The 21892-nt window shown below is 36.6% G+C and overlaps 1 protein-coding gene across 4 annotated transcripts; it reads left to right on the forward strand.

The window, feature by feature from the left end:
* Window positions 1–1099: 1099 nt before the first annotated feature.
* Window positions 1100–10698, forward strand: LOC147653453 (uncharacterized). 4 transcript variants are annotated; one of them, XR_015286175.1, is made up of 4 exons: window positions 1100–1135; window positions 1464–1503; window positions 4089–4188; window positions 5379–8157. XR_015286175.1 is itself a non-coding variant. In XM_086886879.1 (3 exons), exons 1-3 carry the CDS (start codon window positions 3780–3782, stop codon window positions 5477–5479), a joined length of 384 nt encoding a protein of 127 aa, XP_086743005.1. In that variant the 5' UTR covers window positions 3773–3779; the 3' UTR covers window positions 5480–8501. The 4 variants fall into 4 exon arrangements, 1 of the variants encoding a protein (XP_086743005.1); XR_015286174.1 differs by lacking the exon at window positions 1100–1135 and adding an exon at window positions 1208–1286 and having other exon boundaries at window positions 5379–8201; XM_086886879.1 differs by lacking the exons at window positions 1100–1135; window positions 1464–1503 and adding an exon at window positions 3773–3962 and having other exon boundaries at window positions 5379–8501.
* Window positions 10699–21892: the final 11194 nt, after the last annotated feature.

Below are 21892 nucleotides of genomic sequence, written 5' to 3' on the forward strand. Positions count from 1 at the left end.
AGGTAACTGATGTGTATAAAAGCTTTGTCAGATCCACTGTCATTTACAGCAGCAGCATTGTTTTTAATGCTTACCATGAATTAGGGAACACCAGGGAGAGTCACACTCTCAGATTCTGGTTAATCAAAAGGCTCTGTTGAAGTGAATAGCTCAAAGCACATAATGAGCTGGATTTGCAATTGAAGTTAATGTAAGCAGTTCAGAAAAGACATCAAAGGCAGGAGCTTATGGAAGTTGGAGGAAGAAATTTACCTCTCTGAGACTTTATTACCAGTTTCACTCACAGGAAAAACTGATGCTGTTATGTTCTGCACAGAGTAATATTCCAAAGGTGTTACATATAAATCCATGTTTTACAAGCCCTAGTATCCTTTGAGGGAGCAGAGGACATTCACAGCTTCAGTGCTATGTGCCTTTACACAGACTTAAGCAATATCTCAGGGAAAACTTGTTTAAGATAAGGAGCTTTTTGCAGACCCTGGCTGACGAACAGATTCCAAAACTCCGTTCAGAAAGAAAAATGTCTTTTTGGAACAGAGTATAAGAATCAGAGAAACACAGGATAACAAGAAATCCCCTGGCTCAGGAAACAGTAACTTGCTGTCATATAAGCCAATTCTATTCTTAAATATAACCTCCCTAACAGAAAAGATAGAATAACCACCTGACACAGATTCACGGCAAAAAAAAGGATAGGAATATTAATCATAATTTAAAAATTTAATAATTACCTATAATCTGTTATACTTTGAATATCTTGATACTTGTGATAAAATTAAAGGTTTATAGCATCTTTCAAAAAAGAATGAAAAGACTCAAAGACTACACCTTGGACTGCTCCCAGGATGAGCCATTATCTTGTAATTTGAAGAAAACTTTCTATTTGGTATTACCTGAAGCTGCTAAAATGGAAAATAAATATTTTCAAATTTTGCTGATGAAAATAAACAGGTGAAAGTTTTGTAACACATGAAGACATTCTTTATTGTACAAATTACTTCCACAGGAAGAACAGAATAATCATTAAAAAAACTTTGTTCACCTGTTTGCATCTTGAACACCTGTGAGAGTATTCAAAGTAGATAGATCCTCTTCCTGCAGATAGAGGAAAATTTTCCCATTGACTTTACGAGAAGCATGTCAAAAACATAAGTGGTATCTCCCAAGTTCTCTTTAGTGATAAAGTCTGTTCCTTTCCTATGGCTGCAGCACACATGATAAGAACAATCTCTACTTTAAGCTATACACTTGAGGGTTTGGGCTGATTTTGGGTGAGGATTGAGAGGGTAAGAAAGAGACAAGAAGCAGATGCTCTGAAGCTAAAAATTTTCCCAGAGCCCAGAAGATCAGAGAGATAGGTTTGGTGCTTTGGGCCACATTGGACTTGTTCAGGATCTATAGCTTCTTCTCGTCTAAGAGTTCCTGAAAAATATTCATTTTAATTTGTTTTTCACTTGTTGTAGTGACATATGAGATCAATATTTATGAAAACTGAAAATAAAGGTAAGAAAAAAGTGTTAAATTTTTATTTGGATGAAAGACTGTCTATAATAACCAGAATTTAACTGGAGGGGAAAAGGACTAGTATTAAGATATATATATTTCCTGCTATTCTCACTAAGAGATTTGGGGTTTTGGGGTTGGTTTTTTTTTTGTGGGGAGGAGACTTGGATGTTTTTGTGGGATTTTTCTTGTTTTCTTTTGCTCATCTAACAAAGATGGCAAAAGTGGGAAGACAATGTGAATTTTAGTACAAGGACCTTACTCTTCACAGCCACACTAATTGCTTATTGTCTAACTCCATTGAATATCTTTAACTACTTAACTGATAAAACAGCTTTGCAGATTTTCCCAACCATGCGGCAGTCCTTCGGTCTGATGGTTTGCTCCACAATTAGTCTATTCAGTGGGTTTCCTAACAAAATTAAGTTCTTCTACAGCAAAAATCAACATCTATGAATACACTTATCCAGAGAAATTATTACTAGGATCAATCAAAATGCTTTTATCTGCACAATGTATTTTCTAGTTATCAAAACTAAAGTAAAAATTGTGCCTTGCCACTCTATTCACTGTTTCCTTATGGAAAAATGTCTGGTTTACAAAGTGGTTTCTATCTAAATGTAATCTAAAAGATCATTAATACCCTGCCATGAAATCTGTAATCAGTAATCTTTCTAATGAGGAACAGAGAAAATAAACCTAAACTCCTTGGTTGCAGAGGACAAGGGTCCCTCAGGTGGAGCTTAGAGCAGGCTCAAAAGCATCAAAATTCTCTCACACAAGTATCAGGTGAATTTCTGTGATTTTACTTCTTTTAATAAAAAATCCACTTAATCTTGCATCCATAAAAAATATCTGTGAACATATAAACCAAAAGAAATACCAAAATACTGTCCCATAGTCATAATTCTTCTTAATGGAGAAATAAAGAGGAAAAGACTAAATGATGGGAACCAGTAATGTTATTTAATTTATTGTTTTAAGGTACTCACAGTCACCACCAAGATATCAACAGCATAAGAACTAAGAGAGATCAGCAAAGTCCTGCCCACTTGATCAGCTTTCACAGTTACCTCCCTTGACCATGCAAGTCTTTCTGACAGACTTCTGTGCTTGCTATTACTATCTCAGGCAGGCTCAAGAATCTTGTCTTGAAAAGTTCATAGTATAATTAGAAATAAGAAGGAAACAGATATATGTTTATATGTATGTATATATATATCTGTATGAGTATATGTATGTGTATATATATGACTACAAAATTATTAGTAATGTATTATATTAGAGAAAGGAAAGAGATCCAGAAGGGGAGACACAAGTCTAAAGTGAAATTTAAAAATTTAAGTCTGAAAAGTAAAGAACACTTAAAAATCTGTAGAATACAGATTTTAGAGATTTTATTATTTATTTAAGTGCTCTAAATATACAGAAGCATCTTGGTAGCTCTGCAGTAACTTAACCCATCCATGCTAGGGTTTGTAAGGTTTGTTTTCTCACTGTATATTCTGAAATGACGGATCCAACAGATGCGTTTTAAGGGTTTCTGTTTCTTGCCCATAGAAACAAATTCTTAAAATACAAAACCCACAATGGTGATTTTCTTCAAAAATCTCTGTTGGTGTCATCACCCCATGGAGGTGAAATGGTTAAGATTAAAAGGTTAAGATGGGGGTCAAAATGATACCTCCAGGGAGGGAGATTCTTGGCTTCCAGGCAAGCAAAATGTTCTGGACCATGTTATAGCAGGCAGGCAGAAGTCACAGCAAGTAGATGTCTGAAATGTAAGAAATTCTAAAGAGACAGCAGTGAGGAGGGTACACTTCTTATGATGAAATACTCAGATTTGATTCAGTTAGAGGTTTAAACATCATATTCAGCATGCAGACATATTCTGGGGCTATGAGATGTTTAAATACTTCCAGGTGTAAACCACAAAGCAAAGGCAGCCAGAGAGAGTTTGTGGCCCCTGCACCTTTGGAGGTATTAAAACCCTCAAGGCCGAGCAGCGCAGAGCCCTGCTCCAGGATGTCGTGCCAGAACAAGAGGGTTGGATGTGGTGATGTCCCTTGGCCCCCACCAACACCAGCTGTTCTGTGGCCCTCAGGCAATGGCTGCTGTGCAGGAGGACCAGGCCAGGCCAGGGAGCTGGGAGCCAGCGCTCCAGGGGCCTCAGCACAGGGCCAAGCAGCCAGGGGCCCACGGCACCCGGCAGGGCCATCAGGGCACAGGGAGAGAGCTGGGCTGCGACAGGGACAGGAAGGGACCAGGCCAGGCCCATGGCTATGGGGCAGCAGGCAAGAGTCCCGCTGGAAGTGTCCCCGCTGGGCTGGGGGACAAGCCTGGCCATGGCCACCTCATGGTGTCCAGGAGCATGTCCCAGGGACACTGGTGCCATCTGCAGCAGCACCAGCTCTCAGATGGTCCTGAGTCCCAGAAGCCAAACTTCTTCCACCTGTGAGGTAAGGGAGGTCTCTCGGTGCGCTCTGGGCTGGCAGTAGCAGCAGTAATAAAGAAATACTTTAATTTTCTCAGTAGTTAAGTGACACTAAATCTGGTATTACACTCTTCAATGCCTCTCTCTGCAGTGTCTGAGAAACTGCAGATTTCAGCCAAGAACAGTAATGGGAATTCACAGACAACACAACTGTACTGTGGAAATGAAGAAAAGATATGGGCTGAAACAGGGTGAGAGACAGTTCAAGGGTATTATTGTACTCAATAGGCAGGTCAGGCTGAGACAGAGAAGTCCCTCAAGCAAAAAAACCAAAAAAAAACTACAAAATATAAAGTGTTTCATTTTGGTGATAAAGGGTATTTGAATGAGTTGCTTGGGGACACTGAGTGAGCCTGCCTAAATACACTTTGGGAAAGGGTAACTGTGGTGAAATTAATTCAAATTCACTGTGCTTTATCCTCAAAGGTCATAGAAGTCAATGCCACGGTGTGGCTGCAGCTTCTGACCAGAGAAACTGTTTCAATAGTGAGCTTGCTAAGTTTCAAAGAGCACCTACATAATATCAAATGTCAAATTGATATGTATAATGTCAAAGGGTAACATTGGGCTACACTTAGCAATGCCAAGCCTAGATTTTTTTACTTTTTCCTTTGAAGAATACTGGCTGCAAAAATAAACAGAAAACAGCAACTAACAGATTTATATACATTTGAAAACAGTTGCATAGCAACATCTTCAGAGCTATCTTCCTCCTTCTTGGAAATTTATTTCTGTCAGAGGGAATGGTAGGATTAATTACCTGTTTTGCTGCTTTGTCTCTCTCATGTACTTCAGAATTCACATCTGGAAAAAATGGGATTTTTAAAAAAAATATTTTCAAATTCTCTAAAAACCCAAACTCTTATCACATTAAATACAAAGTAAAACACCTAAGAAATGCTAAGGCTGCAGCCATCACAATCTGTTGGTGTTCATAACAGTCAAGTGGAAACAGCCAAGGCTGGTCTTCAGTCCCTGCCATAATCCTGAGCATGAATTTTCCAAATCAGAGGTAATAAATTCAATGGACTATTGAATAAGGAAAATGAGTAATATCATTTCCCACAAATTATGTGTACGCTACTCGTTATTGATTACTTTATTATGCTATTGTATTTCTGAGTAATATGGAACAGATGTCTCTCACTAAGATTTTTCAGCTGAGAAAGCAGCCTATCAAAACTGGGAAACAGAATCTATGCATAAGTTCAGTTTTAACAGCCTTACAGTTTGTGTTGAAAAATTACATAATAATTCATTGAAAATTCTTATCTACTTATTACTAAAGATTTATTCCCAGACTGTGACTGATATTAATCTTCAGTAAACAGAGTTTACATGTGCCTAGCATGGAAAATAGCTTGTTTCTTAATTTCTCCAGGTCAGAACACCAAACAAGTAAAGGATGTGGATCTGTTAGAGTCCAGAGAAGAGCCACTAGGATCAGAAGGTTGGAGCGCCTCTCCTATGAAGGCAGGTTGAGAAAGTTGTGGCTGTTCAGCCTGGAGAAGAAAAGAGAAGGCTCTGGGGAGAGCTTAGAACAGCCTTCCAGTACCTAAAGTGCCTACAAGTGAAATAGAGAGGGACATTTTACAACAGCATGTAGTGATAGGACAAGGAGGAATGGCTTCAGACTGAAAGAAGGTCTAGATTTTATATTTGAAGGAAATACTTTACTATGAGGGTGATCAGACACCAGCAGAAGACCCAGAGAAGTTGTGGATGTCCCTTCCATGGAAGTGTTCAGGGCCAGACTGAACCAGGCTATGAGCAACTCTATCTAATGCAGTAATCCCTGCCCATGGCAGGGGTTTAGAACTAGATGTCTCTATGATTCTATGATTTCATGATTGTGTTCCATGGATTCTGTTGCAACCACCATCAGCACATGATCAGTGCTGGAGTTCGGGGACTTTGGATCTCTGTTCATAAACTGTTCACATGCAGGCATCAGTTGAGAATATCTTGTTCATTGGCTACATGAATAACTGAGATCTTGAGCCACCTAAAGCACATAACATTCTTAGGTATAGTTAGCAAAACTCAACTTCATCATTCTCAGACACTAACATTTGTGCATGTTTCACTGTAAACTGCAGAGACTCCTGTACTAGGCCAAGACTAACATGTCAAGTTTCTCTATGAACTATTCTTCATGACATATTCTTCAGGACATAGGAAGTCCTGAGCACAGTGGACAACTGCCAATGTGCAGAGGATTTGACCTTTGGTGCTACACTCATTGGTTTTAAAATACAGTGGGCATAGAAATTAATTTGGATCATTATTATACCTTTATTTAATTATTTTTTTAAAATATTGGATGAAATAATCTTAATAATATTAAAGACAAAATAAATTAAAGACAAAATCAAATATGAAGAGAAACAAAATTTAAAATGAAGGCTTAAAACATGTTTATTAAAATACAGCATTTCATGTCTTTCCAAGTAACTATTTCTTTATGAGCCAAAATTTGTTATGGGTAAAAAAGAGAGCTTTACATACAGAAGTCTGTCTCTGTCCCATGAAAGTAAAATATTCCTCATGTAAAGAATCAGGACATACTATTAATTTCTTGTTGCTGTATTCTATGTTTTCTTCTGTGGATTGCTAAAGTGTGAAAGACAAGCCAATTCCTATGATTTACTTGAAACATTTCTTCCTACATTCATAAGATAAACAACATCATCCATTCCTGTCCCAGCTGGTCAGCTACATGATCCTTGGGTTAGTCAAAAGTATATATTTTGTCTGAATATTCTTGCTTTTGTAATTTTTCAAACCAAACTCCAACACATAGGTTTGCCTTAACAAGCCTTTCAATTTAGTTTCTTATCCAAGTGTTATCTTGCTTCTGATTCCATTCAACAGATCTCCCAGGATATTATTTTCATGTTAAGAAGTTCTTTCTGAAGTACCTTCACAGTTTATTTTCATATTGTTTTCAGCTAAATACAACTGTGCTCAAAGTACAGCAGTACTGTGTATCTGTAACCACACAGAAATAGATCAAAACCATAAATTCAATAGATATTTTCTAACTTAACTTTCAAGACGAGAAAAGGTCTAAGTAATTTAAAAAGAGCTACATATATCTGGAAGGAGCTGAGCAAAGATATAATAAGTCCTACACAGTTTCAAAAAATAACACAATGAACAGCTTCTCTCCAAATCTCTTTGAAATTGTGTAAAATGAATACTTAAAACAGTTTAGATTTGTATGGCTATTTCTTATATTCCTGTAGATCTGCAAAGTTTTACAAGTTAAATAATTTGTATTTGCTCTCCACAAATGATCTGGAGAACTCAGATGAACAATGCCAAATTTAAATGCAACACTTTACATTTATACTTCAGAATATGACATCCTTCTGATGCATGTCAGTGCTCAGGGGCTGGTGGTATTTCTCAGACTAGGCTTTCAGAATGAAGTTAGTTCTATCACCTGCACATCATCTGCACATTCTGATAAAATGCCTTGCAAGCACTTTATAGTGTTGCAACACACCAGAACACTGTGATTCAAAAACAGACAGACAAATAAAACCCACACAAAAAACCAAAACAAAACAAACAAAACAAACAAACAAACAAAGACCCATGTAAAATGGCCTTGTGCAATGATAGCAGTTAGTGGACAAACTGTAAAAAGGTTCATAAACTTTTAATCTTTCAACTCTTATAAGTTTAAGTATGGGGAAAAAACCCAGCAAAACAACTAGATGCAAGATGAGGTCTAAAAGACTCTTAAAATGGGAGCTTTGAGCACTTGCATTGCCTTGTTCCTTTGTATTCAGAGTGATCTGTGAAATGCTGAGAATGCAGGAAAATATGTGAACCAAAAGACACTGTGGGATAAGTAAGATGACACTGTGGGATGTGAATAATAGAATATTGTTCCTTGCCTGGCATGCAGTTAAAGACAAGTGCTGTTGGTGCAATAAGGTATGAAATAATACTTCATATTTCACACACAGGAGTTTCTTGTTACAGTTCCAATTTTGTTGTAAAGTGTGATTTTAAAAAGAGTTTGTGTATGTTAAGAAATAGAGTTCATAAATTACAACCAGACCTTTTTTGTGATAAGATTACTCAATTTCTACTATTTTTAATGACAGTTCAGCATGTCTTTGAATAAAATGACTCATAAGCAGTTATGACATAGACAGTTATGACTTACAAAAGTCTCTTTCCCTCTCAATGGCCATTCTTTCCCTTTCTTAAAGTATTTATTTTTTACTTTTTAATATTTTTTTTAAAATAATCTCTGGTTGTTTTATTGAGATAGACCATGTCTCCAAGAGCAAGAGGACAATCAATGGATTAAGAAGTTACCAGGGGGTTACTAAGTGTGGTGCTGTGTGAGTGTGAGCTGGGGGTAGTAACTCTGGTGGATTAGCAATAGGAAGGTGTTCATAAATTTGTGTGTATCTGGGATTTTTTGGTTGGCCCAGAATGTCTAGTTCTGAGTCTCACATAATTACATCATTTATAAATGAAATGGCTTTAATTCTCATTTGCTATGACAATGTGAATTTAATAATTTTTCCCTGCTACACAATATACAGTTTTTATCCAGTCTGAATTCTGTCCAACTAGCCTGGCAGCCATGTGATCCACATCAGCTAAACAGAGGCTTTCTATGCAAAACTTGTGTAAGACTGTTAAGCACAGCAACTCAGCCTGTGAGGATTAAAGGGAAAGGAAATAATCCATGCTAGAGGGAATATCTGTGAGAAAAGGGGCATAGATGTGCCTACTAAGGATTACAGGGTGGAGGAGGAAGGAATGAAATGTATGAAATGTTTTAACCTTTCAGGAAGGGAAAAGAGTGCTGTGATAATAATAATAAAAAAAAAAAAAATTAAATTTTTTAAAGGGGGATAAAGAAGGAGTGCTAATAATCTTTGGTAATGGCTCATCTATTCCTTGAATTTGGCTCTCACAGAATAGTTCTGCATTTGAGAAAACCAATATATTCAGCCTATAATGAAGATTCCACAGAAGAGAATCAGTTCTTGTCTTCAGAGAAAACCCCAAGCCTATTGGTCCACAGTATCAATGTGATATTTGGTGATATAAATTTGTATCAGTTTCCTTGATCACTATTGTCAAGTGTGAAAATACTTGGCTGCATGATACTTTTCACTGGTGATGAAGCACTTCTAAAATGACTGGAGTTTTCTTATTTGCGTCATCCCGTAGACAAAATGAAGCAAGGAAATTATAAATAATTAATTATTGGCAGCTTCAATTGGGTAAAATTACACTAAGACAGAACTTACACTCCAAAGTTATGCCAGTACAGATCTTGCTTCACTTTCAGGACAATGTGTGTCTTGCTAGATAAAACCCAGTTTTGTATATAAAAGGGGTTTTATTTTGAGATATTTAATTAGGTTGAATACACCTTGACTTACAATAAAAATTCAAACAGAATGAACCCTTTCAGTTCTATTTCTAGTGTTTTCAGGATTCCATTCTGATTAGTGAAGTCTACATTGAAATACTCTAGGGCTTGGGACTTTTGAGTACAGTTTCACTTAATTATAGGTAGAATTATGTGTTTGAATTCATATAATACACATCTCACTAGAAAAAGTTCTTTCTGAAACTATGTCTTTATAAGCCTTGCAAGGACTCACGAGGACCATTCAGCTACTTCCTGAGAAGATTAACTTAGAATATTTCCTTACAACTGGAAATTTATGCACCATCTTGAGCCAAAATGACAAGAGAGACCCCTGGGATATTCTTTGGAATATATTTTAATAGCACAGTTACATCAAGCTTTGCATTTAGAACAACATAATATCAGAATGATTATAAACAATTCATTTTTCATGCATGCAACACAGCAAATTGCTTTTACATTGTGTCATGAAAACTAAATTTATTGATCTAAAAACTTTTGTAAATATTGCATTCCTGCATAAATTACATTTTCTTGTATTGCTCCTATTACAAAGGGAAGATAAAGAGGAACTGCTTTGAATAAAAGTGATAGGATACAAATTAAACAAACTTACACTTAGGCTAAAGCTCTTTTGATTACCCAGAAATAAGTGATGAAATATTTCACTTAATGCACAATAGATATGACAAGCCTCTGGTGCCTCTCTCTCCCAAGCAGACAGGGTGAATTTGTATTAGCCAGAGAATTTTATTTATTCACCTTATTTTAAATGCAGAGGTCTGGAAAAACTGTATCTACGAGTCTTGTGAGAAACTTCTGTCTGCCTCCATATTTTTTACTTCTCATGCAGTTTAAATGGGAGTGGAGATGCCCTTATGTAAATTTCATTTAATTACATTGCAGTCTTTTGAATCTAACTGGTCGTATTCGTTTGTCCAAGGAATTAGTGGCCATTATCAAAAGGATTATATGCAATGATAGCTGTTATTTATTTGAATTGTGAAGCTGCAGTTAGTGCCTCATTTCTGCACTAGCCAGGATTTTTTTCTGAAGTGTATGTACACACACACACACATATATGCACACATGCAACACTTGAGCTCTCACAAAGCATTACAGTTTTCTGTAATACAGATACATCTTTATCACCAACAGACACAATCTGTGTTATTAGATGCTGTTTTAATGGAAATTCATTTACATATTTGACATGTCTAATAATAATTCACTTTGTAGAAAATCGCATTTTCATGAGATCCTATGAATAAAAGTGTTGCTACTATGATATTTTCAGTGGTATTACACAGGTTAGTACGTGCAGTAAGAAATCAACCCTTGCTTTCTTTTCCAATCTTCAGTTTCCTCAAAGAGATATTATTTTTCTGCCCAAAACTTATGATGAACAGAAAAGGAAAACGAACATGTTACAATCATTCGCATAATATTTTTTGCCATTTAATTCAGTGTTTGAAGCAATTGAAACAAAGCATGGGTCTTGCTAATTACAGTGTGCATTGCATACAGTTAGTTTATGGGTAAATGCTTTGCTGCACATCAAAGCAGTATTCATTCCCAGACAAGCAGAATAGTCTTACAGATGCACAAGCATTTTAATTGCAGTTAATCAGTTTGTCCACAGTCTTTTTCACTGCTAATGTCCACACTCTTATTCACTCACCATATATAATATAACATAATTAAGAGTTGGATTTTGAATCCTGGTATTTGTCCAACTAAATGAACTTCTCTGTCAACTTATCTTAATGAAGGGTGTGACTAGACTTTACATAAACTTAGCAAGGGTGTATTAAACATTGATCACCTACTGTGCTAAAGCCGATCATGTGTTCATTTAATTTATTATTAAATTAACTATTTATTTTAGGATTAATGTTTTTGAGCACTTGAATACAAATTTTACTGTAACTAAGCCACTTTTAACTTTAGTTTTAAATGGAAGACCAGTCAGACATAACTATCATTACAGTCCTAAGCCATATATATTTTGTATACAATTTCAAAATTACACAATGATATGAATCAAAAGTTCAACAAAATACTTTGGGACATGACTGAAGAATTCCATTCTTATGAATCAGGACTGGATCAATGACAAGACCTTGCAGGGCACACAGAAGGTTTGACAAAATTAAACACAGAGATCTTTTTCCAGCTAACAAAACAGTGATCAAGTATGCATTAAAAGTTATCTTCAAATAAACTGCAATTAGACTGAGCCTGGGGATGTTCAGTCACATTTGACCAAGTCCTTATCTCCAAGTACATGCTGCTTCTCCCTGTCACCAAAGCCAGGACATTACTTGTTCAAGTCACCCGAGTGTCAGAAGCCTCCATGCAAACCTGAACCTGGAAATCTGTCTCCCTATCCCTTTCCTTTCTCCCCAGCCTTGTCCCTGTATTTTAGAGAGCACACACTACTGTTTTCCTGACCTTGAGTGAGTTGTCACATTACACAATTGAGCTGGGTGATACTGGCAGGACAGAACGCTTTTGACATGCTTAGAATAGAGTACCGAAACAAATATTAAGGGTTTCTGTAATAAGTAGCTGGATAGATCTGAAACAGTTTCTATGAGCTTTGAAATATCATTTGCTTCAGACTGGCTTTCCAGTTTATTTTTACATGATCATATGACACGGTTGCAAATTCATGTCCTGTAGCTACTGTTTTCTTAATAACTTTCAAAATTATTACTCAAATTCAACCAATGGGACAGAGGTTTCAAGGATGCTAAAATAATAATAATAATAATAACAATAATAGCAATAATAATAATAATATAAAATATACATTTACTGATGTGCCTAATGAAGAAAAATGCTAATAATCTGACACGGGTCTATAAGAGTCCACAAAGAGGGAGTATCCAGTGGTCTGTACTTTTCTCGGTTTCTAACAGTTATTTTTGTTTACCACTCAAGGAGGAAGAAATTAAAAACAAAAAATAGCATGAGGCTCAAAATTTTCTTATATGGTATTGTAGCTGTAGATTTAAAGCTTTTAACTGGACATCTTCTAAAAGAATTTGTTAAGCCAGCACTTCAAGAGCCAAAGAGCTTTACCAATTTTTTTACCTACCTGACAGTGCCCTTAAAGAAAGAATGAAAATCAATGGACTCAAGGAACTAATGGACCTGTCATTTGTCTGAACATCTCTAAAAGCCATGATCTAGACAAGTGACCAAAGATAATGAAAGGAGAGAAAAACAAAGACACCAGAGAGACAAGACTTTGAAATATCTTCTGAAGTATTTAAAGTTTTTCTTCCTTTCTCCTTTTCTACTCTCTTGTTTTTCTGCCTTTCTGTCTCTTGACTATTTTTTATAGTTTAGTTCAAATTACTAACCTATTTACCACAATTAAATACAGGTTACTATAATTAAATTGTGAAAGATCATGTATTGCTGTTTCTCAGGCACTCAATAAAGGAACCATATCTTCAAGCTGAAGTGCACTGTGACTGCAGTATTTGTTGTATTTTAACAGGGCAGTCAAGCCCCACACATGCTCATTGAGTCCTCCTCAGTGGGTTGGGGGAGAGACTCAAAAGGGTAGAAGTGTGAAAACTACTTCTGTGAGTAGTGAGTTCAGATAAAGTCAGTTTATTAGGGAAAGCAAAAGCTGTGCTCTCAAGCAAAGCAAAACAAGGAATTCATTCACCACTTCCCATGGGCAGGCAGGTGCCCATCCATGCCTAGGAAAACAGGGATCCACACATAACAGTTACTTTGGAAGAAAAATACCGCCACCACCACTCCAAATGTCCCCCCATCCCCTAGAATTATATGCTGAGCATGCCATCATATGACCTGTAACATCCCTTGGGGCATTTGGAGTCAGCTGCCCTGGCTGTGCCCCCTCCCAACTCCCATAGTGCGTCCCCAGCCTCCTCGCTAACATGAGGAACAGAGAAGTCCCTCACCCATTAAGCATTGTTGGATCTTTGTTTTATCAATAATGGGATGGGGCTGCAGAAAAAAACCTCACATTTTTGTTTCTGTGGCAAAACAAAAATGGACACAGGGTATGAAACAGACTTGTCACTCCAAAGAGAAATACCAAATAGACATGGTATGCATGGAAGGAGAGGTTAGAATTAATAAGGGAAAGTAAAATTAGAGTATCAGCAAAGAGAGAAAAGGCAGGGGCAAAGATGGATTAAGATAAAACAAGAAAACCAGAAACAAATTAATAAATAGGAGGAAATACATAAATAGAGAAGATCAGAATGCAACATGCAAATGTCAAGGACAAAAGGCTGACTGGGAGATAGAAATGAAACTACAAAGAAGCAAATGGGAAAATAAGAACTAATAAGAAGAGTATGTTGTCAAGAATATCTAGAAAAACATAATGGAGCTTAAGAAAAAGACAGAGAAGTATGGAAAATAAGAAAATACTTTACCAAAGTGGAAAGGATCCTAAATATTCCATGTGCTGCTCAGCTGCTCTCACAGCCTAATTCAACAATATTCAGACATCAGTATTTTGGGTAAGAGGATAAAATCTGAGCTAAACATCCAAACACCATTGAAACAAAAGGTGGTGCACATGAACATCCATCTGAGCAATGTAGCTCTTAGCAATTTCCTCCTCTATAAGGTGGATTTAACAGTAGTGAATAAAAGAAAAAAATGAAATAGGTTTGAGTTGTAGCTAGAAAGACTGTTTCTCTTCAGATATGTGATTCACAGTTCTTAAAACTCAAGGGGAACTGAAAATTTTTCCTCCTCATACAGGTTTGGATTATAGAAATGCATCCAATGTATAGGGCATCTGTCAGCCAAAGTCCTTTCATCTTAAGGGAAATCTGAGAATGTAGTAGTTACCCTAAAGGCAAAGGGAATAGAGCAGACCAATGCCATACCAATTATACTGTTTCTCAGAGGGATCCATTACAAGCATTCAAACTTCTTCAATTCTACTTCATAAAGACAGTTTGTGTCAAAAGCCGAAAGCCACTGGTTGAATTCTAAGCTACAGATCTTTACTCTCAAGGATTTGGAAGAGTGGAATATGCCTGACGTCTCCCATAGTGATGAAGAATCTTCTTTGAAATGTTAACAATCATGCTGCATGTCCCTCATTTCTTTATTTGTTCACAATTCATATACAGCTAATGATGGATAAAATATGCAGGGAAAAACAGCTATAGCTATAGCACTGGTTTTCATTTTTTCTTTTCCCCACAAAAAGAAAAGAAAAAAGCCAGTGAAAGTACTTTTATACTTTAGTTTGAATTTAAAATGCTTTCTTGTTTTCCCCTCCTTGAGCTGTGCTCATTAATAATTATGACTATCTGCTAAAAATCGGGTCTTTGTAATCCTTCACATATCTCTGTTGTTCAACTCTTGGTGAAGTACCAGGATATAAATCTATCCAGGAGGGGGAGGAAGAATGCACTCTGAGGTAGGTAGCAGGATCCCTGTTCTGTACTCACACAGCTTGGGAAATGGGAAAGGTTTCTACAACAAAACAATTTCTGCTGGAGGGGACATCTGGAGGTCATCTTATCCGTTCCCTACACAAAGCAGGATCAACTTAAAAGTTCAATTCAGTTTCTAAGGGCTTTGTCAAGTTACTCTCTGGATATATCTAGACTCCACAGCTTTGAGCAACCTTTTTCACAGCTTAACCAGTATTTTTATCTCCCTTGAGTTAGATGTTGTCTTGCTACAGCTTGCGGCCACTGTGTCGTGTCCTTTTACCATATACCTCTGAGCCAAGGTTGCCTCCATTTTCTCTATAACCTCTCCCTTAAGAGTTAAAGAAAGCAGTCAGGTCTTCCTTTAGCCTCGTCTTTATTCAGGCTGAAAAATATCCATCCCCTCAGCCTCTATTTGTGCATGGTATGCTTACCTAAGCATCTTGGTAACCCTCCTCACAGGAACTGCTTCAATGTTGTTCTTGTATGGAGAGCTCAGAAGTGGTCACAGAACACCCTTTGTGGTCTCACCAGGGCTGAGTAAACAGGCAGTCCCTCTGTACAGGCTCTGACCACCTGCCTCACTGACAGAGCTCTCCATTGGAGTGGGATGAGGTGGATATGTACCTTTTCCCTCCAGAAAGTTGCAAAAACAATGCTCATGAGAGAAAACAGTGCTATGGCAACTTTGCATTAGCAAAGAAGCACAAAAAAAAGGAGGACCATCCCCAGAATTTAGGCCCAGGACCATAAAATAGGAAAATTCATCATCATTGGCTCTCGGGTTATCTCTTTTATGGTTCATGAACAATTTTCTTAAGTGGAAAATAAAAGGAAGGCTGATTTACTGGGGCTTTCCAAAAATAAAAAAAAAAATTCATTCAATGAAGAGAAAACATATTTTTCTGTGGATAATAGTTTTCCTAAAGGAGGAGAGAGCAAGGATGTCTCCAAGAGGGGCACTACAGACTACATGCAGAGACCATAACTCCTGAAGATACCATCTTATGCCAAGCCAAGTTCTCCAAAGGTCATTGAAATTATGTTCCCTCTCTAAGTGCTGACCATTAGGTAGATGCCCTTGTTGAGACCAGAACCTGTCCTCATCTGTTGTCAAACTCTTTTGCTGCCTGGAGCCCGTCAACATAGGAATATAAATATTCCTCTCTGTCCACCAAATTTTGCTTCTGTTCTTTGTGATTATCTTCCCAATTTTACCTCATGAAGAGAGAGATGCCTCCCTCAGTATACTTTTCCACTAATTAAAAGTCTAGATTAATGCCAAGTAATAAAATTATTTATCAGGAAAAGCTGCATTTTTTATGTTCTGTTTGTATTTAGTGCCAGAAAGAAAGGAGACTTGTAACAGAGAACAGAAATCAATGAGCACCTGAGGCACCTCTCTAAATTGGATGCAAATTGATAGAATAAGAATTAAGAGGATGCAGTCATGCAAATATTTAAACAGAACAATCTGCCTCAATCTATAAGGAACTGTATTCTCAGGTGTTGTTGTTTCTTACCTCTAGGTATCAGCTCTATGTACTTTGATAACTTTGAGCAACAGAAAAAAATTAAAATCTCTTCCTTTGTTACAGACATCAGGTATTGACTAAAGCTACTTGAAAGAAAAATAGTTTTATTAAACCACACAGAGGAGAGACTATTTTCCATATATTTTTAACCAATCGCTGTTTAAAATTATTCTTGGGATGGTTTGTTTACTTCTTTTCTCTATCCAAAAAAAACCATAGAGGTTTGCTTATCAAAAAACATTTTTCACCAAACAATTGATAACAATCACAATTAAATTTAACCTGCAATTTCAAGTAACTCAAATTATGCCCCAAAGCTCTGTGGCATATTCACTGCTGTTCCATCAAGTCTCACTTCTCATCAAACCTTGAAGTTCTGAATTCCCTTTGGACTGCATTTTCCTTTCTATCTTTTAATGCTATAAACACTTCCAACAGCACAAAAGTAAATAATTTTTTCATTAATAAGTTTCCTCAGAATGTCAGCTTTGTTTATTTCTCTTGTAACTTGCTAAAGCAGGATTTTTATTGTCTTTGTTAAAATGCATTTACCTTGCAAATATTCAAAATCAGTTTTGTTATTCCATTTTCTTGTCTCATTCTTACATGGTGGTACTTCTTGTTGAATAATATGAATGCAATTTCCATAATGAAAATATAAAGACAAATTATGTGTAATTTGTTAAACATATGCAATATGGCAATATCCTGCTGACACCATTGCACAGATGTGGAAGCAATTTAATTATCAAGATGTTATTCTCTCTGTAAAATATTGAGAGCTGTTGAGATACAAGACATACACAACTCTTGAGCTTGGCTCTTTTTTCTGCATCACCTTCATAAACATCACATGTATTTAAAGATAATGAACATGGGACACAGACCAAACAAGCTTACTCGACCCTTTGCTATTATGACTGTTCAATCATGATACTTGATTTTTTAATTTGTGTAATTAAAGTTTTAATGGTCATCAGAAAAATTATTTTAAAAAAAAAATCTCAATTTCTATTTACTAATTATAATCTCATCAAAAATTAACTTCCAAATCAAGTTAAAATCTCAATGGTAACATTTCATTAATGACCACATATGAAGTTCAGGAACTATATTGTCAAAGTGAAAACACACTGGAACATTGATGAAGCTGGACTTCAAAGATGATGAAATCATAAACCACAATACTTGTGACTCACCCAAATGTCCTGCAATGCAGGAGGGAAGGGGTGCAAAGACTATACCCACAGATTATATTCATTCAGAGATGTTGGCAATCTAACATTCCTGACTATAAAATATCACAGAATCACAGAAACACTTAGGTTGGAAGAGATTTCCAAGATCACTTTGAGTGATCACCACCTTTTCAATTAGACCCTAGCACTAAGATCCTGTCATTTCTTGAACACCTCCAGGGACAGTGACTTTACCACCTCCCTGGGCAGCCCATTCCAATGCTTGACAACCCTTTCAGCAAACAAATTCTTCCTGATGTCCAACCTGAGCCTCCCTCCTAAGGTCATTTCCTCTTGTCCTATTGCTGGCTGCCTGAGAGAAGAGGCCAATCCCCACCTGGCTACAGCCTCCTTTGGGGTACTTGAGAGCAATGCAAGGTCTCTCCTGAGCCTCCATTCCTCCAGGCAAAACACCCCCAGCTCCCTCAGCCACTCCTCATCAGACTCTGTTCCACACTCTTCACCAGCTCCACTGCCCTTCTCTGGACACAATCCAACACCTCAATGTTTTTCTTGTAGTGAGGGGCCCAAAATGAACACAGCACTTGAGGTGCAGCCTCACCAGGAGGTACAGGACAACAATCCCTGTCCTGGTCCTGCTGGCCAGACTATTGCTGACACAGGCCAGAATGGCATTGGCCTTTTCAGCCACCTGGGCACATGGTAGCCAATGTTCAGCCACTGTCAATCTGCACCCCCAGGTCCTTTTGTGCAGGGCTGCTTTCCCCCAGCCTGTGGCCCTGTCTGTGTTTGCTGTGACAGTAGTGTGGAATCAGGCACATGGCTTGGTTGAACCTCACAGTGTTAGCCTCAGTATTTCATTTAATAAAATATAAGAAAATTATGTTTGCTAATAGTACAGCAATATTTTTAGGAAAAAGACAGCACTCCTAGTTACATTACCAGTTACGAGACCAGCTTTCCCAGAAAGCTGATTTATACATAATACTTTGTCAGTCCAGTTTCAAATGGACTTTGAATTCCTGATGTCTTCATTGTCCTGGAGGCAGTGACACAATCTCCAACTCATGAAAAAAGCAGTGGTACTGTAGTAGGTAGTGATTTGCTACAAGCTATTGCCCAACTCCCATTGCTAGGACTGTGAAACTTCATTGCAAGTTAGAGCCGGCTTCTTACTGTTTGCTAAATGAGATACATTGGAGCACTATGAATGCTAGGATAGGAATAGGAGAAGCTGACCTTCTACATTTTGCAATTCAGGTTTCATTTGGTTCTGTGGTAGCTAATTAGCAGAAGACATCACCCTTTTTCCTCAAATCTGACACAATATATCCATTGTAAATGCAAGTGGAAAAGTGTTTGAGAAAGGCATTCCTGAGGAAGAGACTCGTAATAGCTCAGCTCTACAGATTTGTGTACATTGGCTGAAGCGTTGCAGGGTCAGACCTTCAGCTGGCCTTTCAGCTCCATTAACTTGCAATAGCACTATAACAAATTACATGAGCTCATCATGTGCCCTGTGATGTTTAATATCTGACAACTGGAGAAAAGTGGATTAAAGCAACATCAAAGCATACGCTCCTAACTCTCATACAGATCAGCCTGAGTTTAGCTTAGATTTCTTTTTGGATCTCATCCTCCACTTATTACATATTTCAAGCATCATATTCAAAGGCAGTGAAAAATTGCTTAGCTCAGATTGGGAGTCAGGAAGATTATCCAGTTATACCATAACACAATATATTAAATAGTTATCTATTTGTTTTTCAAAAAAGGATTCTGCATTTGTTTAGAAATTAAAATATTTTGTGTGTTTTAGTTTGTCATACTACAGTATGTATGTCAATATAAAACATTTAACATGTCTATATTTAACTTGCAATGAGGATTATATGTATAAAACTTCAAATATCAATTGCATAAACTTTTAGTAGATTTATATAACCATTTCTGACAATAACCTTCTATTGATAATTTGGTATCAGACTTGAAGTCTGATATATTAAAAAAAAAAAAAAAGTAGAAAATTACACAGTGAAGTAGTTACAAATAAAACATACTTGCTCTGTCTAAATAATGCCTACCTTTGCAAAGCACTTTTCCCTCCAAAATCCCAAAAGCAATGTTTGACAACAGTAAAGGTACCCTGATCACAGACTGAACTAGTGTGCACCATCATCTAATAGTTTTTCTTACAATTATAATTCAGTTTAAAAAAAATCAATAAAACCAGACAAAAAAAAAAAAAACACCAAAAACATATAGAAATTTATTGATGTCAAACTGAGTTTCTAGCATGCCCATATTCAGTATGTTCCCCAGACTGTATAGGATTGTCACAACACAGGTTTATCCTGGATTCTTCAAATTATAGTAACTGATTTTACCTCTTTCAAGCCCATCCACCCTCTGCACCAGCAAGCATAGCAGTCATTTACTCCTGCTCCACTGAGGAACAACCACCAATAAAAAAAAGCTGGATTGTGCCAAGATACCAAGGTCCTCACACTTCAGAGCAATTTAGTGATATGAACAGTGACCAAAAAACCCTATTCCTACATTAAATAAGAAAGCTGCTGTGCAGTCATCTTGTTACTACTAGCTGGTAGAATGAAGGCCAAGCAGCTTAGTGACCCAGTTACATGAAGTAAGATAATTAAAATCAACATTTCTTTCAGTACTTTCATTCTGTTTGCACAACATTACTTACAAAGTGTCCTGGTAATAAGAAAGCAGATTAGAAAAAACAGTTCTGGGACCTTTGTAGAGAGGGTTGTTCCTAACAATTTATGTGCTTAGATTTCAAAATCATCAGTGTGTTTCTGCTTCCCCATGAAAATTTTAATAATAGGCTTGTAATCTTTGTTTCAAGTTACACAAAGGCTGGGGGGAGAACTTGAAGCCAAGATCAAAGCACAAGGACCAAGGCATAGGAAAGTACTGGAATGCAAGCCCCATTTGGAAACAGTGAAGAAAATGGTGGTAACTAAAACGAGTCAAAAATTGGTTACTTTCTTCTTCTCAATGTTTTCCTCCCTAACTTAGCCTTTATTAAAGCCATTTTAGCTGAAAAAAATAAAAGTGAGTCAAGATGAAACTTCAAAAGCACTCTTTATCAACACTTGATCAAGAAATTACATGGAAAGGTATTCATGATCACACAATTATAATAGATCTTAACCCCATGAAAGAAAAGTGGTAAATGGACTGAAGTATAACAAACAAGAAAATTTGACCCAGTTCAACCATTGTTAGGTGTGATTTTAAATTCATGTCACTGAAGCAACACAAAATGGCAAAAAAATCTAAAGCTGAAAAAAACACTGCAGGTTTTCTACTTTTACCTTGAATAAAATTTCTTTGAATAATCCATTACAAGCCTATTACAAGATTCGATTTTTCAATTTTAACAAAATTCCTTACCATGTAACAGTGCAGGAGGCTGTGTTAATACTTTTAAGTACAAATATGCAAGCTCAGCATCTTCCTAGGAAGTGTATGTAAGGTTGAGGAGAATTGGGATTAGATGACAGCTGCAAACAGAGGGATCAGCCACAGTCCCCCTATAAAATAATCTTCATGGCTGCTTATATTTAAGAAAAGGGTGAGGGTCACTTGCCTGAATATTGCACCTATGGCAAATAAAATTTAATTAGTGACTCAAAACTATACAGTGACTTTTTTTTCATTCTCTTATGGATTAAAGAAATGTGTTAACAAGACTAGAATAATAGTTTTTATGTGTTTTCTGTATATATCAGCTGTACCTAGCTATCATTTGAATTGGATGCAAATTGTCCTCTGTTTAAATACTCACTTTTAAAATAAATCTGGGGCAGAATTGCACACAAATTTGAATTATTATGAGATTTATATCTTCTATTATTAACACAAAATGCTTTATAGTAAAATTTGCGCATATATATTTGGGTCGCTTATTAGGATATATTTGGAATCTGAATGTGACAACTTAGCTGAAAATAATTATGAAAAACTATGTTTTATTGCATGGTGTCAATAATGAAATGAAAAAAATATTGTCTGTTTTCTTTTCTAGTCTTTTTTTGTCTCGTGTGCTAGGAATATCTGGAAATATGGTCTTTTAATTTAGATGACCACCATTTCAGAACTAAATTAGTAAAACATAAGAATGCTCTTTGCCTTTTTTCTCCAAAGGAAAAAGGAAGCCTGATATTTCCAAACATAGATATAAAAATGTCTTTAGGAAACTGACATTTCTGATATGTATGAAGAGAATATTCATATGCCTTTATGTTGGAAAGTCCATTAAATAC

This window comes from Cyanistes caeruleus, chromosome 4 (genome assembly GCF_971803275.1).
Source record: "Cyanistes caeruleus chromosome 4, bCyaCae1.hap1.1, whole genome shotgun sequence".
NCBI classification, from domain to species: domain Eukaryota; kingdom Metazoa; phylum Chordata; class Aves; order Passeriformes; family Paridae; genus Cyanistes; species Cyanistes caeruleus.